General features: G+C 35.3%; 1 protein-coding gene across 5 annotated transcripts; it reads left to right on the top strand.

Moving 5' to 3' along the window:
* The first annotated feature begins 86 nt into the window (after positions 1-86).
* Positions 87-13,632, top strand: NUDT12 (nudix hydrolase 12). 5 transcript variants are annotated; one of them, XM_045197657.2, is made up of 7 exons: positions 87-148; positions 2,648-2,859; positions 3,421-4,007; positions 6,113-6,280; positions 7,301-7,414; positions 10,093-10,292; positions 11,261-13,632. In XM_045197657.2, the coding sequence occupies exons 2-7, from the start codon at positions 2,654-2,656 to the stop codon at positions 11,369-11,371; spliced, it is 1,386 nt and encodes a 461-aa protein (XP_045053592.1). In that variant the 5' UTR covers positions 87-148; positions 2,648-2,653; the 3' UTR covers positions 11,372-13,632. The 5 variants fall into 5 exon arrangements, with proteins under 5 accessions (XP_045053592.1, XP_053767234.1, XP_045053593.1 ...); XM_053911259.1 differs by having other exon boundaries at positions 133-148; positions 2,652-2,859; XM_053911257.2 differs by lacking the exon at positions 87-148 and adding an exon at positions 579-1,003 and having other exon boundaries at positions 2,652-2,859.
* The last annotated feature ends 4,429 nt before the right edge of the window (positions 13,633-18,061 follow it).

Raw genomic sequence — 18,061 nt, 5'->3', positions numbered from 1 at the left:
CTGATGTTTCCCCCAACACCCCCCCAAACCCCGCCCCTTCTCGGGGCGCTCGCAGCCTTCGACCTTCAAACTACGTCTCCCATAAAGCCGTGCGCGGACACCAAGCCTCCCCCGGAAGTTAGGGAGGCTCTATCCGGCGTCGGGAAGAGTAAGTGTGGGGTGCTCTCAGTCCCTCGACCGCAGCCGCATTTCCTAGTCAGATCGCGCGTTGGTCGGCCGCGGGGGCGGCGACCAGTCCTCGAGGCTCTTTCGTCTCCGCGCTGTCCCGCCGGGCCCTGCGGGACCGTGCGGCGCAGCCCCGCGGCCGGGGTCCCGGGACGAGGGGGGAGGCGGCCTGTTCTGCGGCCCGTGGCACGTCCAGCCCAGCCTGTGAAGTAGGGGAAAGGAAATGCTGCCTTGGGCATGGTTTCACTTTGAAAGAAGGAATTCGCAGTAGTGGCAAGAAAACAAACTCTCAAAGCATTTGACTGTTTGAAGAGACCGTGCATGGGTGGTGCTTGATTGGTTAAAGGACCATCCTGAGTGCCCAGGGAAGGGGAATTCGTTAAATAATGGTTGGTGACTTAAGTGACAGAACCATATTTGAGGTCAGCCGGGTCCATATTGAGCAACGTACGTGTAACCTTGAGCAAGTCACAGGCCCCGAGTTAGACACATCAGTAAAAGTGCATGTTGGTTTGGATAAAACCTAAGACCCTTGAACCCTAAGGTTCTTTTAAATGACCTCTCAGAATAGTCCATGCTCCTCTTGGAAAGCGAGGACAATAGGTTATCTGAATCGCCTGATCCTGCTTTAAGTCCTTACCCTCTGGAGGACCTGTCAACGAGAGATGGAAAAGTAAATCAAGCAGTAGAGCTGGATTTCAGACTTTGCGTAATTCTCTAGAATGAGTAATGGTTCTATTTCTAGATGGTTTTTGTGCTGAGAAAGCTAAGGGGGGGAGTACGTTTTCCACTTTCGCCTGAAGACACTGCATAAGCATCGCACTGCAGCTACTGAATGGTACGGTGTTTCTGGAGGAAGAGTTTTGCAGTCACCTGGGGTGGTGGTCTGTGGGGAGGCTGAGGAAGTGACCATGACTCCAGAGCATGAGGCAGTGAAATATTACTTAAAGTACACCTAACTGAAGGACCCGTATGGTGAGATTTTATAGAAAATTTAAAGGAAAGACACCTTAGAAGGGAGACTACACCAGTCAGTATATAGCAGTGCTTCAAAACAAAGTTCTGAAAAGTTGTATCTTTTTTTACTCATAATACTTTTTAAGCATTTAAAAATCTAAGTGTGAAGGGAATGGTCATGTACATTCCAGAGTAAATCAAAAATTAAAATGTTTTCTAATATAGAAGTCACTAATTTAAGTTATAAACATTTTCATTATCAGGTTTTAACCCAAATGTTTAAATTCCTGTGAATATATTTCACCTATTTGTAGTTTCCACCTATTCATTTATAAACAGTAGAAAGATACAGGAAAGGTGAACAGACACAAACTAAAGTTAATCTCTCTTGTCCATTTTTTTCCCTTAAATTTTGCTCATACGACTACTACTGTAAAATTGATCTGCCAAATTGTAGGGTCATAACCCTAGAGACATCAGCTTTCAAACATTATGGATTATAACCTTTCCCTCTTTTAAGCCTAAATATCTTATTAGAATGGTAGAAGCCTAGTTAGGAACCCAAATCTTTTCCTAACAGCATTTTATAGAAAAAAATGTATACCTTAATAAAAGGCACTGTGAGGAGTTCATAGACAGCTGAAACATGAACCATTTCCACCAAAAATAGCTCAATTTTTGCCTTACCACATTCAATCCATGTTTAGGCAACATTTATTAGGAGATATGAAATAATTATTTTCTGTTTTTTTCTTAAAGAAACAATGGAGTGATAATGCAAAGTTAAGTGTTTAAAAAGTTTCTGTGTTTCAAGGATAAACAAAGTAATTAACAGTGTCCAATAATCAAAAATATATGATCAATAATTTATGACAAAGATAATACTGAAGTGCAATGGGACAAAGATGGTAATTTCAAGAATGATGCCAAGTCATGTGGATTACTCAATGAGATAAAAATGTATCTTGACCCTTACCTCACACTATGAACAAAAATAAATTTCAGACAGGTTACAGAAAAGAACAAGGAAAAGCAATAAGTGGTTTTCATGAGAAACTTAATTTTTGAATAATTTGCTGTGGAATTGTAACTCCTCTGAGGGCAGGGACCTGTTTCTGGTACCCAGGCATCTAAGAGAATACTTCTTGTCATCTGCTAAAGACTTCTGCTTTTACTTCTCTCTGCTTTAAATCCTCTTCCCATTGAAGTCCCTGTGTCTTCAGATTCCCACTTTGCATTGTAAAGCTGTTACCTGACTCCTCCCAAGCATATGGTCCCCGATTTTACCAAAGTTCTGTATACATTATTTTATATATCCCTCATGTTGAATTATATTTAAAATTCTCAACTGATGACAGTTTTGAAGTGTATGCTGTGATAACATTTTACTACTAATTAACTCGTGAAGAGCATATTGTTTGAGAATCCATAACTGTTATTCTAATTATATCAGCACTCATATAATGTTCAATCATTGATACAAAAAGCAATTACAAATGTTTTTTTCTATTTTCCTTTTTTTAAGGAAGAAATGTCTTCTATAAACAGAAGTCCAAAACAAGAAATAATTTCCCAATTTCACTGTTCAGCTGCAGAAGGAGATATTGCCAAGTTAACAGTAATACTCAGTCGCTCTCCATCTCTTCTCAATGAAATTTCTGAAAATGGCTGGACTGCTTTAATGTATGCTGCAAGGAATGGGCACCTGGATGTTGTCCAATTGCTACTTGAGAAAGGGTAAACATTTTGAGCTATGCCACTTGAAGGAGACTGTGGTTTACTTTCTGAGTGACATCTTTTCTTCTAAATTTTTCTTGTAGCCACATTCATATCATTGGACTTATAAATAACTCACTGACTAGTTCTGTTAACAAAATGTAGCATAATTTCTAATCAAAACATACAACTTTTTATTGAAGAATTAACTTTTCATACTTAATAGCAAAACAAATTTAAAAGCAAATTTATGAAGCAAAGCAAAATTAATCTAATGGTTTCCCAAATAGAAAATGTAAATCTACCCACTGTGACTACCACAAATTCCTTGTAAAATTTTAATATCTAATAGCACGTACTGCTTTTTAATTTTATAATTCTCCAAAAATTAAAATATCTTCTATCTCTAACTTTACATCCTTTATGATTATTTCTTTTAACCTCCCCACTTGTAAATTATATATTAAAATGAAAAAATCTATGTAATCATTAAATAGAGGGACTACATATGTATCTAAAAATATTATAATAAACACTGGAGAAAATGTTTATTTCCTATTATATTTTTCCTTTCATCTGTAGGTGTGACAGATCCATTGTCAACAGATCAAAGCAGACTGCACTGGATATCGCTGAGTTTTGGGGTTACAAGCATATAGCTAACTTACTAGCTAATGCTAAAGGTCAGAAGAAGCCTTGGTTCCTAACCAATGAAGTAGAAGAATGTGAAAATTATTTTAGCAAGACACTACTGGACCGGAAAAGTGAAAAAAGAAATGATTCTGACTGGCTACTAGCTAAAGAAAGCCATCCAGCCACAGTTTATGTCCTTTTCTCAGATTTAAATCCCTTGGTTACTTTAGGTGGCAACAAAGAAAGTTCCCAACAACCAGAAGTCAGGCTTTGTCAACTGAACTACACAGATATAAAGGATTATTTGGCTCAACCTGAAAAGGTCACCTTGATTTTCCTTGGAGTAGAACTTGAAATGAAAAAAGAGTTACTTAACTCTGCTGGGGAAGTCCCAAGAGAAGAAGATGGGTTGATTGCCTGGTTTGCTCTAGGTATAGATCCTGTTGCTGCTGAAGAATTTAAGCAAAGACATGAAAATTGTTATTTTCTTCATCCACCAATGCCAGCTCTTCTGCAATTGAAAGAAAAGGAAGCTGGTAAGAAGTGAACAGTCCATACTTGTATCCATAATAATCTGGTTTTTCGGAACTGTATTGCAGTTGTATCCGTCTGCAGTTCCTAGGGAGCATGCTTTTTCCAGTAAGCAGTGAAATTAAGCTCTATCTTCATTAGAAACTTATGTAAAGTTCTCACCCTAGGGGACTACTCTCCTGGGCAGTTACAGCAGTCTCAATCAGCCAAGATTAATTTCCCCACAATTAACCCTGATGTGTGATGGTGTCATTTGATTCTTCAGTGAATAACGATTGAGACCTGCTGTACACTGAGCCCGATGGCAAAGACTTTGTTTTGTTTTGTTTTCTGTTGCTGGGTATGCCAGTTCATGTGCAGCCTTTTTATGCCATGGTAAGAAACTACGGGTTTTAGTCCAAATTCCATTTAAGTGTTATAACCTGACCTATGTTTTAAAAAAAAAAAAAAAAAGCCTCCATTTTGCCTGCTTTATAGACCATGAATTATAGGTAATTAAATATGGAAGTCAGGAGTCTTGTTGAGAGGTGATGAGAAATTGCCGTATCCGAGGTAAGAGATTGCGGTAGCTTGAATTAGTGGAGTGGAGGGTGAAAGAGTTGAGACATTCTGGAGGGAGAACTGATAGGGCTTGATCAATGAGCAGTCTATTATAAGTGAGAGGGAGTTGATAGTAAACTGGACTATGACCTGAATTAAAGTGATTATAGTAGAGATGGAGAAAAGGAGATACATTCAAAGTATATTTTGAGAAAAAAATCGACAGTACTTGATGGGATGCATATAGAGTACATAATAACGAAGGAAAAGATCAGGAGTGACTGCTAGGTTTGAACGTTAGTAATTTGGTAAATAGTGATAGTATTTTTGATAAAATAATGTAGGGTGATGAGTAGAGCAAGGAAAGCAGAACAGACTTGAAGTAAGTAAATCAGGATAGTAGTTTTGGGCAGGCTAAGTTTTAGAGGATGGTAGAATCTGGAGAGAGGGAAGGAGAGGAGGTCTGAACTAGAGATACCCATAGGGAATCAACACAAATGTGGTATCTAAATCCCAGGAAACTACTGAGATTACTTAGAGAGTGGAGAGCAAGTAAGAAAGAGACTCTCAGAATCTTGCCTGGATCCCTCTCAGTTTAGAGGTCAGGTAGTGGTAGAGAAGCCATCAAAGGTGATGTTGACAGTGCGGCCATAAGATAGGAGGAAAACAGGAGACATGGAAACCATGAAAGCAGAGTATTTTGGGGAGGTACAGGTCAAATGTGTTGAATGCTGTTGAGACTTTGAGTATGGTGAAGGCAAAGTTGTTTTGTTTTATTTTGTTTTTTAATAAGAATCTTTGGTTTTGGTAGTATAAAGGTGTTAATGAACTTGACAAGAGGAGTGTCAGTGGAGTGGAAGGAACAGAAACTAGATTATGACAGACTGAGGAGTTAATGCGAGGTGAGGGAACATCACTTGTCAGTGTTCACCTTCCCTCACGTGATGAGGAAGGCCCTTACAGAGACATGAATGGTGTAAATACAGTATTTTTTTATGCTCTGTGCAGTTTCCAGTTGTAAACAGGATATGTTCCACAGTGACATGTACCAGTAGTGGCTTAGTCACAAAGACGGGTTCTAGCAATTCCCTAGTAAATATTGTTTTTTATTGTTCAAGTCCAAGTTAGGAACTGCCTTTGTAGTGTGTTTTTATAAAAGTCTCCATTATTAAGTCGCCATTTGTAAAGTCACTATATACCAGAATCTTGTATACCCAAAATTTCAAAATCACCTATAATAAAAGTCGGAGCTAAGCTAATACAGTGCGTAAGATGGATGTTAGTACATCTATTTTATATGAGCGTTGTACTTTATTAGTTCAAATTATAGTTAAATCTAATTTGCATTTGCATATGTAGAATTAAGTCTTTTACTTTATGTATACATCATAAAAATAGGAATATTAAACCCTTGATCACAGAGCTATTCAGGAGTATATGTCTTTATTGTGACTTACGAACACATATTGTTACAATATATGTCTTCATTATGACTTAAGAACATTTTACTTATATATTAAATTGTTTACGATTTGTCGCATAATTAAAACTTTTTGTGTTTCTCTTGAAGGGGTCGTAGCTCAAGCAAGATCTGTTCTAGCCTGGCACAGTCGATACAAGTTCTGCCCAACCTGCGGAAGCACAACTAAAATTGAAGAAGGTGGCTATAAAAGAGTATGCTTAAAAGAAAACTGCCCTAGCCTTCATGGTGTTCACAATACATCATATCCAAGAGTTGGTAAGCCCTTTATTTTACAGTGAAATCTCAGCCATCTGGAATCTTAGGCAATAAGACATTCATTTTCAGTTGTAGATGGATTAACATTTTTATTAAGAGCATGTTTAATTTAACCATTAAGACTATAAATATTAAGTTATTACATACTTTCATGACTTTTAAGTAAAGGACATTGTACATAATTAGCCAGGGACAAAAAAAGAAAAAGAAAAAGAAAAGAGCCCCAACATTTGGTACCTGTTTGAGGCATCACCAAAGCAGTACAGCCTGGAGCTAGTTTCTCATAAACTAGCTGGTATCCGCCTGTACCTTCTGTCTTTCTTCTAATCCGTGTTTGAGTCTGCTGGGGATTTCAAAATCTGATAACCCAGCCCTTTAAGACTGTGCGGAAAAAAAATAGACTAAGCAACACCTGCAGAGGTCGTCTGGGAGTAAGTAAAGTGCACGGCTTAGAGGCATCTGTTTTTGCTGCTCGAAAGCCCCTTATATTTGATTCCTGGATCTCAGTCATGATATGGGGAGGGTAATTCACTAGATTGGTGACTTGTGAAGAGGTGAACTGTTATTTAATTTGTATGTGTATGTATTGTTTTAATGGCTTAAACTTGATCATAGAGCCACCTTAGCTTTTAAAAACATTTTGTTAAGGATTGGGATGTAAGAGCGAGGGAAGTTTACCAGGGGAAAACTTGAATTTTCCCCATGCCATCCATGTACTATCTACTCACACTTTTTTCTTATTAAAGAACATAAGAATATGTCTGGCACCATAGGTGCACAATAAATGTTGTTAAGATGAGAAGGACGACAAAAATGATCTTGCAGTTCACGGACAGTACTCTGTACAACTTTTTTGAAATACTGTCATTAGGCAGAAAGGAAAAATCTCTTGTAAACAGACAACAGTCTTGTTTTTACCGTATATACACTTATAATTATCCTACTAGACAGTGACCCTGCACACACAATGAGTCTGAACTACTTTTCCCTGTCATTCATACATCTGATTCTTTTTAATAGATCCAGTAGTAATCATGCAAGTTATTCATCCAGATGGGACCAAATGTCTTTTAGGCAGGCAGAAAAGATTTCCCCCAGGCATGTTTACTTGCCTTGCTGGATTTATTGAACCTGGTAAGCAGTCTTAAATTAACTTTTGTAATAATTTTCACTTAACTTACAATTTCCTAATAAAAATTTTAGACACCATTTGAGAAATAATCTTTCATAAATTATTATGTTATAAAACAGGTATTTCTGAATATTTTCTGTGTATTTGAAATGATAATTATTGTTTTTACTAGTGGAATAAGTTTGTATGTTTTAAAATTTCAATATTTGCTCTTTCATATATTGCTGTTACCCAAGGTATCCACATGATTTACATACACCTCACTTCCTTCTGTACTAGACTCAGCTGTCACCTTTCCAAAGAGGCCTTTCCTGATAGCCCCAAATACATGAGTTAGCCCCATACCCTGCGTTCACAGTCCCTGTTACCCTGCCATTGTTTTTGCTGCAGTATTCATCACCACCTAACCTGTGTGTGCATGTATCTGTCTGTCAGTCTCTCTATTTATCTGCTCATACCAGAAAGTAAGTGCCATAAGGGAAGGGGCTGTATTTTATCATCAACGTATCCCAAACCCTTAGGGCAGTGCCTCTTAAATACTAGGAGTTCAATAAATATTTGTGGAATAAATGAATGAATATATCTAGTTAATACATTTTTAATCTCAACTTCTAATATTAATCTGCATTACTAGATGATAATAGTAATAAACACATGTAGAACCACACTCTGTTCTGAAGGCTTTCCATGTATTAAATCACATGATCCTCAGCAATTTTATAGATGGGGCAATAAGGCACTGGGGTGGAATAACTTGCCCAAAATCAAGCAGCTAGTAAGTGATAGGGCAGAGATTTAAACCTGGATAGTTTGTCTCTGACTCCATGTTTCTCAAAGCTCTATGCTGCCTCTAGCAGCTCTAGGTTTCTTTGTTTTTTTGTTCTTTTTACTGCTGCCTAGAATTCCATTTGTGAATATTCTGAAATTCATTTATCCATTGTACTGTTGGGCATTAAGCTTACTTCAAAGCTCTTGCTATTACAAACAACACTGCCATCGATATTTTTATACTACTCCTTATACACATTTGCAGGCGTTATCTAGAATACATACCTGAGAATAGAATGGCTAGATCATAGGGTATGAGCATCTTAACCTTTTCTAGATATTGCCAAGTTGCTCTCTCAAGTGTCCCTGCCAATTTGCATTCCTTCTAGCAGTACATGACATTTTCTGATAATCCACATCTTCACCAAGTTAGAATTTTCAGACTTTTTAATTTGCCTTTCTGATGGATATGAAATAGTGTATCATTATAGTTTTCATTTTTATTTCCTGCTGATGGAGTATCTTTTTCAAATGTGTTTTAAACATCCAGTTTTCTTTATTCCTGGGTTTTACATGTTTGTCTTCTTTGCCTATTTTTGTTTTGGTTGTTTGCCTTTTTTTCTTATTGATTTTAGGAGTTTTTAAATATGTATTATGTTATTCTTTATTTTGTTATGGTCTTGCAAACTTGCTAGTCTATGAATTATCTTTTTTATGAACACAAGTTGTTCATTTTAATATAGAAAATATATTAATCTATTTGAAAAAGAAAGCTATATTTAAATAGCAAAATATTTCTAAACTTCCAGATAAACTTAACTTAGAAAATATTCCTTCTATTCTAATTCTCAATGCCAGCAAATCAAAATGTAAAGTACATTTATTGGCACCATTTTATTTTATCATAGCTGAGCCAACAATCATCCAGATCAGTGATTTTCAACCTATTTCATCTCATGGCACACACGAACTAATTATTAAAATTCCACAGCACATTCAACAATATATTTTTTACTAATCTGACAAATAAAAGAGGTACAATTTTGATTGATTTACAAAAATAATAGTAATTATTTACTCTTTTTGCTCCAAAGTGAATTTTTAAAAAATTATGTGCCTATACTTGTATATAAGGATTTTTGTTACCAGGAATTAACCAATCAGACACACCCTTATTATGTGACATGACCAATAAGATGCTCTCTGTTACATGACATATATATTTATGGTTTAAGACAGGTCATTCACACTGGATGGCTATTGCTCTGTTGGCTGTTGTCATTTTTTTATTTGACAGTCTAAGGAAGAGATCAGTGCTCCTTACTAAATAGGGATTACATACATTTTAAAAACTTTTGTGGCTTCCCGGTTGAAAATCACTAATCTAGAGGAAAATAGTCATTTAGAAAGAAAAATACTGAATTTTATTTAATGTTACTTTTAAACTTTTAGTGTTAGGTGCTTCTAACTATTTTGAAAAGAGTTATCTGCAATAACTGGCAACATAAGAAGAGTTTGAAGATTTTAGTGTGGAAGAGACTAGCCACTTACAAAAATCATATAAAGATAACGTAACTATTTAGTGATCGTATATAAATGAAATACTATTTAAAGTGTTTACACAGTGTGTAACCAATAGTAGGTGCTAGGTAGTTGTAGATGTTATTTTTTAAATGTAAATAAAGATTTGGACCTTTAAGAAATAAAAAGAATGTTGGTATTTTGATTCTGCGTGCAGTCATATACTTTAACAAATAAAGTTTTTCTTGAATTCCAATCCAATTTTAGCCTGTTTTCTGATTCTTTGAATTGGGTTCTGTCCAAAATGATTTCCAAATGTTTGAACCATTCAGAGAACAGTATGTCCAGGGCATGTTCCTCAGCTACTTGTTCTTTTGCCCTATTTCATTAGGGGAGACAATAGAAGATGCCGTTCGGAGAGAAGTAGAAGAGGAAAGTGGAGTCAAAGTTGGCCAAGTTCAGTATGTCTCTTGTCAGCCATGGCCAATGCCCTCCTCCTTAATGATTGGTTGCTTAGCTGTGGCAGTGTCTACAGAAATTAAAGTTGACAAGAATGAAATAGAGGATGCCCGCTGGTTCACTAGAGAACAGGTAAAGTTCAATTTAATTTCCTTCTGCTATTGATTGTTCTCTAACTGTATCGGTGTAGGCATGCAGCAAGGATACTTGCTTTCAACAAGTTCAATGAATGGCTGTGGCTCTCTCATCATGCATGGATTACAGTGTAATTGATGTGTCCTATGTTAATTCATTCTATGAGATTCTCCAAGTAATGATGATTCTGTGCCATTTTCCAATTTCAAATGCCATTCCTTCAAATTAATGATGCCTTTCAGTGGACTTAAATAGGTAACCATTATTTCAGAGATGAGAAACACGAGTGTTATTTTTAAACATTTTAATTTAATTGATAGCTTTAAAACAGTTATCTCTAAAAATATCAGTAAAAATGCTAAAAATTGTGAAAAGTTCTTGTTCAGTTTAAAATACACTTAAAGACAAGAATGACAAAACTGTATAACAAAAATACACTTGCAAGAACTTTTTACATCATTAAGTTTTATAAGGAAAGATAAATTACATGTGTATATTTTACATGACCCAAAGTATCTGTAGAAGACAAATGGATAGTCTGCAGCACTGAAGACCTGAAGTCCTTTCTGACTTTGTCTAATAAAATTAATTTTATTTTATGTTCAACCTTTAAAAGTAGAAATAAGATTTTTTTCAAATTTTATAAATGGAACCTGTCCCAAAACTTGACATCACTTTGAAAATAAGTGTGGGGCATATGCTTTGCTTTTTCATGACCTTGTTTTCATAAGGGAATATACATTACTCAAACATTTTAAAAATTGAATCACTAACTCACTGAAGCAACTTAAGATGCTGCACTAAATTTTTCATGTTTACCCTGCATATTTACATGAATGTTATTACTTTCTACTGTTATTCACTATAAAAGTCATAACATTTTAGTTTAATTATATAAGCATAGAAGTTGTATTTAAGTATAACAGTGTTGAAATCCTAGTACATTTTATTGTGGTCTATTTTAGGTTGTGGATGTTCTGACCAAAGGGAAGCAGCAGGCATTCTTTGTGCCACCAAGCCGAGCTATTGCGCATCAATTAATCAAACACTGGATTGGAATGAACCCCAACCTCTAAACCAAGTAACTGGACTTTGCGTACTGATTGATTTCTTACACCACTTACTCCTCAAGTGAGGCTAGAAATGTTCAGTGCTCTTTAGAATGTCACAACACAAAACATCTCATTGGATTTTGAAAATATTTTCAAAGTGTACATTTCATCTTAACCATAGAATTCTTATTTTTATGAATTACAGCATTGCCTCAAATTTTGTTATATCTGGATCATCCTTCTGTAAACATTGTTTTGGTTTTGCCCCACAATTTTATTTCACAAAACCATATTTCTAATAAGAGATATCATGTAGTAAAGAAATATGTTCTAACAATGTAAGTACACCAAAATTCTAGCACCTCTTGTAAGCATTAGACTAGTCATTAAAGATCCATCGCTGAAATTAAATATACTTACAAGTAATTCTCCTCAAAGATCAGATACTAAATCTCATATACAGGGTCCGGCAAAAGTAACACCTGCTTGAGCGTGGTTGGTCGGGCACGTGAATGTCTCACACGAGATGGACAGCAATTTGAACATTTCACCTAAAACGTCCTATGGTGTGCTGGAGTGTGGTGTTGTTATGTTACAGAATTACATGCTATGATTTTCTAATAGAAGTTTGTAATGAGTGGGCATTATTTGTGCCAGACCCTGAATATTTACATAGTTAATAAAAGCACTGGTTTTATGTCACATCTTTTTTGAGAAATGAGGTAAAATAATTTTAGTGAATTTTGAGCTTGAATTTTTAGTCTTTCCATTACCATAAAGTGTCTTTCAGTTGTCAGTAGTCAATTATGCTCGTCTTCCCATTGTAATTCACTTTTTTCTCCTGGTTTCATTGTTCTAACAGTGCTGCAGTTACAGTGTTGCTACTAGTCTATTCTCATCAGTTAAGAATTCTCTATTTTGACAACTCCACAGAATTAGTGAGAGCATATATTGTGTCTCCTCCTTAAACCTAAAATTAATTAATCTATTTTCTATTAGATATACTCAAAATCTTAAGACAAATCAGGGTTCTCTGCATTTTCACTGAAATTAAACATATTTGAAAGGAATTCTCCTCAAAGGTCAGATGTTATGTAAATCACAGAAAGATTTACACATTTTTAAAAATCCCTGGCTTTATGGCATTTTGTGATAAGGAATGTATCTGCATTAGCAAAAAAACTATATAATCATTACTAATAACACTGTTAAGCTCATATAACATTTGCTTTTGGCCTTAAATCAACACATTCTAAGAAGCCTTTATAAAGTAAGCATATGTTAGAAATGAATCAATAAGATTCTAGAGAAAGTAAATTGTAGTTCACAGTTTTGCAACATAGAACTGTCATATTTTACAAGGCTGTTTTGAAAATGCTTTAAAAAGTAACATTTAAATACATAAATTTATATAATTTGGCTGTATGCTCTAGCATGTTAGAATGGGAAGAGACCTAAAGAATAATATAGTTCATTGCCCTTCTCTTATAGATAAGGTAAAGGAAATATTGAAAGGTGAATTTAATTAATTCATTAAAGGTAATTAATTAATTAATTAATGAAAGTTAAACAATTATAATTTTAATACAATTTATTGTGTTTATGGTTAATTACAAGTTTATACTGTGTAACCCAGAGCAGCATTCTTCCTCTGATCAAAAGTAGAAACTATTACTAAAAGTGTATATAAGATAAATCACAATAATAGGTAAGAATAAATTCAGTTTACCAAAACTGTTAATTAAAATATTAAATACTAAAATTTATTTAACTTAAATAAGATCATTTTATTAGGTAAAACTTTGTTTTATTAATAAACAATGGTTTTCTTAGTAATTGATGAAGGCTTATTGATACCAGGTCTTTAAATAAAATTAAGATTTACACAGGACATTTGGATACATAATAAAGTTTGAACTACACAGGCATATAGAAAATTCCATGCCTCGAGTATTCTGAAGTGTAATGACTTAAAGTTCAGTTTTACTTCAAATGTAGTTTTAATACTTATAGATCCTAAGATTACATCAAAAGTTTTAGGATAGCAGAGTAAAATACAAAGTATCAACAAAGTAGTTGTAAATTTAGTTTTTGGTATTTAACACTGTACTCAGGGAAAATCAGTCTCTAAGTAAATTATTGTTTTAATAATCATTCTTAAATCGTTAACCTCTGAGAGGTAATAGCTATGTGTAAGTAGAAGAAATAGGCAAGAAATGGTAAAGGTTCAAGTGCCATCAATGTATTCTAATGGAAATAAAGGTAACAATACATTGAAAACTTTATCTATTCTCTGGTGTGTTATGTGTTCTTTTTAATGTTTTGATAAATATCTTCTGAAAAAATGGAAAAAGCTAAATTTCAATCATCATTTCCTATTTAGAATTAATGATGTGTAAACAAAATACACAAATGCCCTTTTAAAAGTTGTCATATTAGAAGATGTAAATTTTTGTTTAAATCTTTTTAATTTTATAGTTTTGGGTCATATATATGTATGCATGTCCATACATACACACACCCCAAACTACATATACATATATGTCAGTGATTTCCTATTTGTATATTGTCTGTTTTTATTACCAAGTTTTGCATTTTGAATTTATTATTTTTTTACTGTTCATGGAAGGACTAGAAGAATTAGAAGCCTACATATTTTATTTAGTTGGAAAAATAACTGAGTAACTCTTTTGAAGTTCAGCTAAGGGGTGTGGATAAAGACAGAAAAAAAAAATGGAACAACCAAGGTGAGACCATGAGATGAAAGGAGACAGTGGAAGTTCGTTAATAAACTAAATAAACTCAACTAAATTTCATATGACAACAGTAGACAGAACTGGTCCTGGAACTGTGTTGCTGATGTGTTTATGGCACAACATTAGGTAAAAATGTTCTATAAAACAAATTCATTAATTATTGAGAATAAAGTTTCCATAATGCAAATTGTATTAGGGATGAGAACCAGTTATTAGGTTCTAAAAACTATATATATAATATATATTATAAGTAATATATATATAGTGTGTGTGTGTGTGTGTGTGAGGTGAGAATGGTGGGTGTTGAGTGAAATTTATGTGTGTGCTACACTTAAAAGGGCCAATTTTCTGTAGTAGAAAAAGATCTAGGACAACGTAATTCAAAGTGCAAAATGAAGAGTATTTGTCTACAAGTGTAAAAGACCTAGGTCCTGAGGCATCTGCGGAGGGAGGCACTTAGAAAAGGAGGGGGAGAGTTTGACTTCAGAGTAGATGGGGGAGGGTGCTCCCTAAGGGGCCAAATGCTTATGAGCTTTGACAGCACTGTGGTAGATGAGAGACAGACACACGGCATATTTTGAGAACTATATTGAAGAAATGGATAATAATGTTGCCAGGAGCCTGCATCTTCAAAAAGAGTTTCATTGGTCAAGAGAGGACTGGAAAGGAGTTGTTTGTGAAAATAAATTCAATGCCGAAAATGATTCTTCTATAGTACATCTTGTCCTTTTTCTTCCTGGGACACTCAGAATTCAGAATAGCTGTTGAAACAGGAAGTGTGGTTTATTATCATATACAGTAGATTTCCAAATAATTTATTTTCCAAAAGTAGAAACGATCAAAAGAAAGTTATTCAAATAATAAAGATTGCATGGGGGGAAAATGGGTAATCAGAAGCCTGAACTTTTTTATTGTTTGAGAAATAATTTTTCAACTACAAAATGAACATTTGGATGTGTTAATTGGGCTCATAGGCAAGTTCCTCATTCTATTTTCACTAAAAGATATGCACATATAATTGTACTCTTTGGTGGAAGTAGCACTTTTAAATTTTCTTTATACGTTTCTTTCACTGCTAAGCAGACAATGCCATAGCATTGGACAATGGATATTTCTCCTTTTCACAAGTCCCATTATGATGATGCTCTACAGAATAGTGGGGGTGGCTGTGAAATTTGAAAACAGATTTATTAAGTTGAAAAAGAACCCTTTCTGCTAATGGAAACATTTTTCTTTCTAACCAGAAGTCTGATAACAGACAAACTACAGCATAGAGAATGGAAAAGTGCCCTGGCTGTCCAGTCCTGGGTTCACGGGAGCTGTGCCAGACCATCTTCTTGTCTCACCCTTGACGGATTACAAACATAATTCTAATCACTTAACTTGTGAGGTAGTTTCATTTTTAGTAACACAGGAGTTCCACTCAGGAGTGGATATGGACAGTGGTACTTACATCTATTTTAGAACAGAGTGAGTAAAAAACTGATCTCGTCTGAAGTTTATTTTTATTTTATATTCAACCCATTTTACTCTAGCCTGAAATTGTTGTCTATTGGAGCAGTGTGATGTTTTGAACATCTCAGTGAAATACCTTACAAATATTTATTACTGCTTTCAGATAGCAGTAAGCTGATGTCATCTCTATCACTAGGGGTAAAAACGATTTAAAATGCCATTGATCCAACAGCTTTGCTGCTAAGAGTTATTTTGCTTTTGTTGCTGGATTCACTTGTATTACGAAACAAGTGAATCCAGTGCCAAAAGGGTTTATAGGGTTTGGAAGTCCAAATAAGATGCCGGAACAACCGTTGCAAAATCAGACCTCGGGCTGCGACAGCCCTGACCATCTGTTCTGCATGTTAGCGAGAGCTTCTGTGGGATTGCAGCCGTGAGTGGGAAGCCCGTAGGAACTTTGTTCTGGAAGACACTGTTAAGGATGAAAGGAGAAAATATGCCATTGATTCTAATAAATTGTAAATTTACTTCAAACTCAGATTTGTGAACTTTGTAAAAGTTGTTTTCTGCTTTTTCTTTCCAATATATCTAAGAACTAATAGATCTCTATTTCCAACAAGCTCCTAAGAAAATAGAACTCTTTAGTTAGCTTATTCTCAATACTAATACTATCTACACAGAACTCTATATAGAATGTTGACAGTTATTTTTTTATCCTTAACCCTATGAAATGCATGTTAATATCATTATCCCCATTTTACAATTGACTAAGAGGAGCTTACTTTTTAAGGGACATTGTTAAATAAATAGAAGAGCCAAAGCTTGAACCCAAGTATTTCATTCCAAGTTCTTTCATCTTTCCACTTACCAGAGCCATCTTGCAGAAGCCCTTTAATAATGCCGCACTGACAAAAGCACTTTCAGTCTCAATTTCCTCTTTCAATTCCTTAAATTTTGGTCATTTTTAGGTTGGATCTTCTTTTAACATTACACATTTTTTGCAACCTTCAACTACTTATTTGGTTACCAAATTTCTATCTCCAACTATCCGGTAGACATATTTGCTTGGACATCTCAGAGTGTCCTATATATTACACCTGTAAAGTTCAATGAGCTTGTCTCCCAAGGGTGTTCCTGTTTCTCTCCCTATTTCAGTAGTCTTGCAAGTGCCCAAGACTTACCTTGCAGGTCTTAGAACTTGGGGTATTGTTACCTTTAATATGTCTACTTTATCTCTCACCCTACGGTCCCCACAGCCAATCTCCAAATCCTCTCCCTTTTATTTCTTTTCTTCCTCATACTTCTTAAATATCAGTCTCTGTCTCTCTGTCATGCCTCCCCCATCCCCAACTCCATCTCTCCATAGCCACCATCCTACTTCGGGCTACTCACCTGGTCTCAAGCTCAGCTCAGCCTCCTAAATGGGTCTCTCTACTTGAAAGTTTTACTCCCAATCTATTCTTCACATCACAGCCAAGGAGATCTCGCTTAGAGGTAATCTTTTCTAATCTTTCTCTTAATATTTTTTTAATCTTCACCTGGGGATATGTTTATTGTTTTGAGAGAGAAAGGAAGGGAGAAAGAGAAAGAAATGTCATCGATCAGTTGCCTCCAGTACACATGCCAACCAGGAGTCAGACCCACAACCTTTTGGTGCCCAGGATGATGCTCCAACCAACTGAGCTACCCAGCCAGGGCTCTCTGACTTAATATTCTTCAGAAAGACCCCTCTGTGGACAAAGGAGAAAGTCCAATTTCCTTAGCATAGCAATTTGCCTCTGCAGTTAAACTCTCATCACTTCTCTTTCTTCCAACTGCTTATATTTGTGTGGCAAAAAGCCACAGACAAACCTAAATTTTTATTATGCATTAATAAACTTTTATTAAGGATTATCTGAATAATTATGACCAATATCATATGCTACTAGTTTAAATAGAAATGTTTCATTCATTTATTTAAAGATTCTAAGCTATATTTTTTATTTACATTTCTCGCAGTATTTGAAAAATTGCAGTTAAGAGCTTATTTATCCCCATTTTATACATGAGCACACTGAGTCTAAGAAGTCAGATGACTTCTCCAAGATCAACGTAGGGTATGGAAATAGGACTCAAGTTTCAGTCCCTCTAATGAAAATCTAGAACTCCACCATACCATACACCATACTGCCTCTGCCCCAGGATCTCCCACTCAATGATAAGGAGCTGACAAAGAGTTGGACTAGATCATTTAAGTTTTCATTCTTGTTTGGGTGTCTTCCCCTTAGTCTACACCATGGGAACATCATAGCTGTGTATCATGAATGCCCCTATCCAAGCTCCTCATCCACAAGAGCATCACTGTGCACTAAAAGTGTATTTGAAAACAAACAGGCGTCCGGGATGGGCAAGACAGATAATAATAGACCGATTAAAGGGTGGTGGATCATTCCTGACACTGCATAAGATTAAATATGGTAATCAGATTTTGGATTTAGACAACCCAGATAAATCCAAAGTAGAA

This window comes from Desmodus rotundus, chromosome 1, assembly GCF_022682495.2.
Source record: "Desmodus rotundus isolate HL8 chromosome 1, HLdesRot8A.1, whole genome shotgun sequence".
NCBI lineage: Eukaryota > Metazoa > Chordata > Mammalia > Chiroptera > Phyllostomidae > Desmodus > Desmodus rotundus.
The sequence above is the reverse complement of the archived record's forward strand: the minus strand, read 5'-3'. Positions and strand labels throughout refer to the sequence as shown.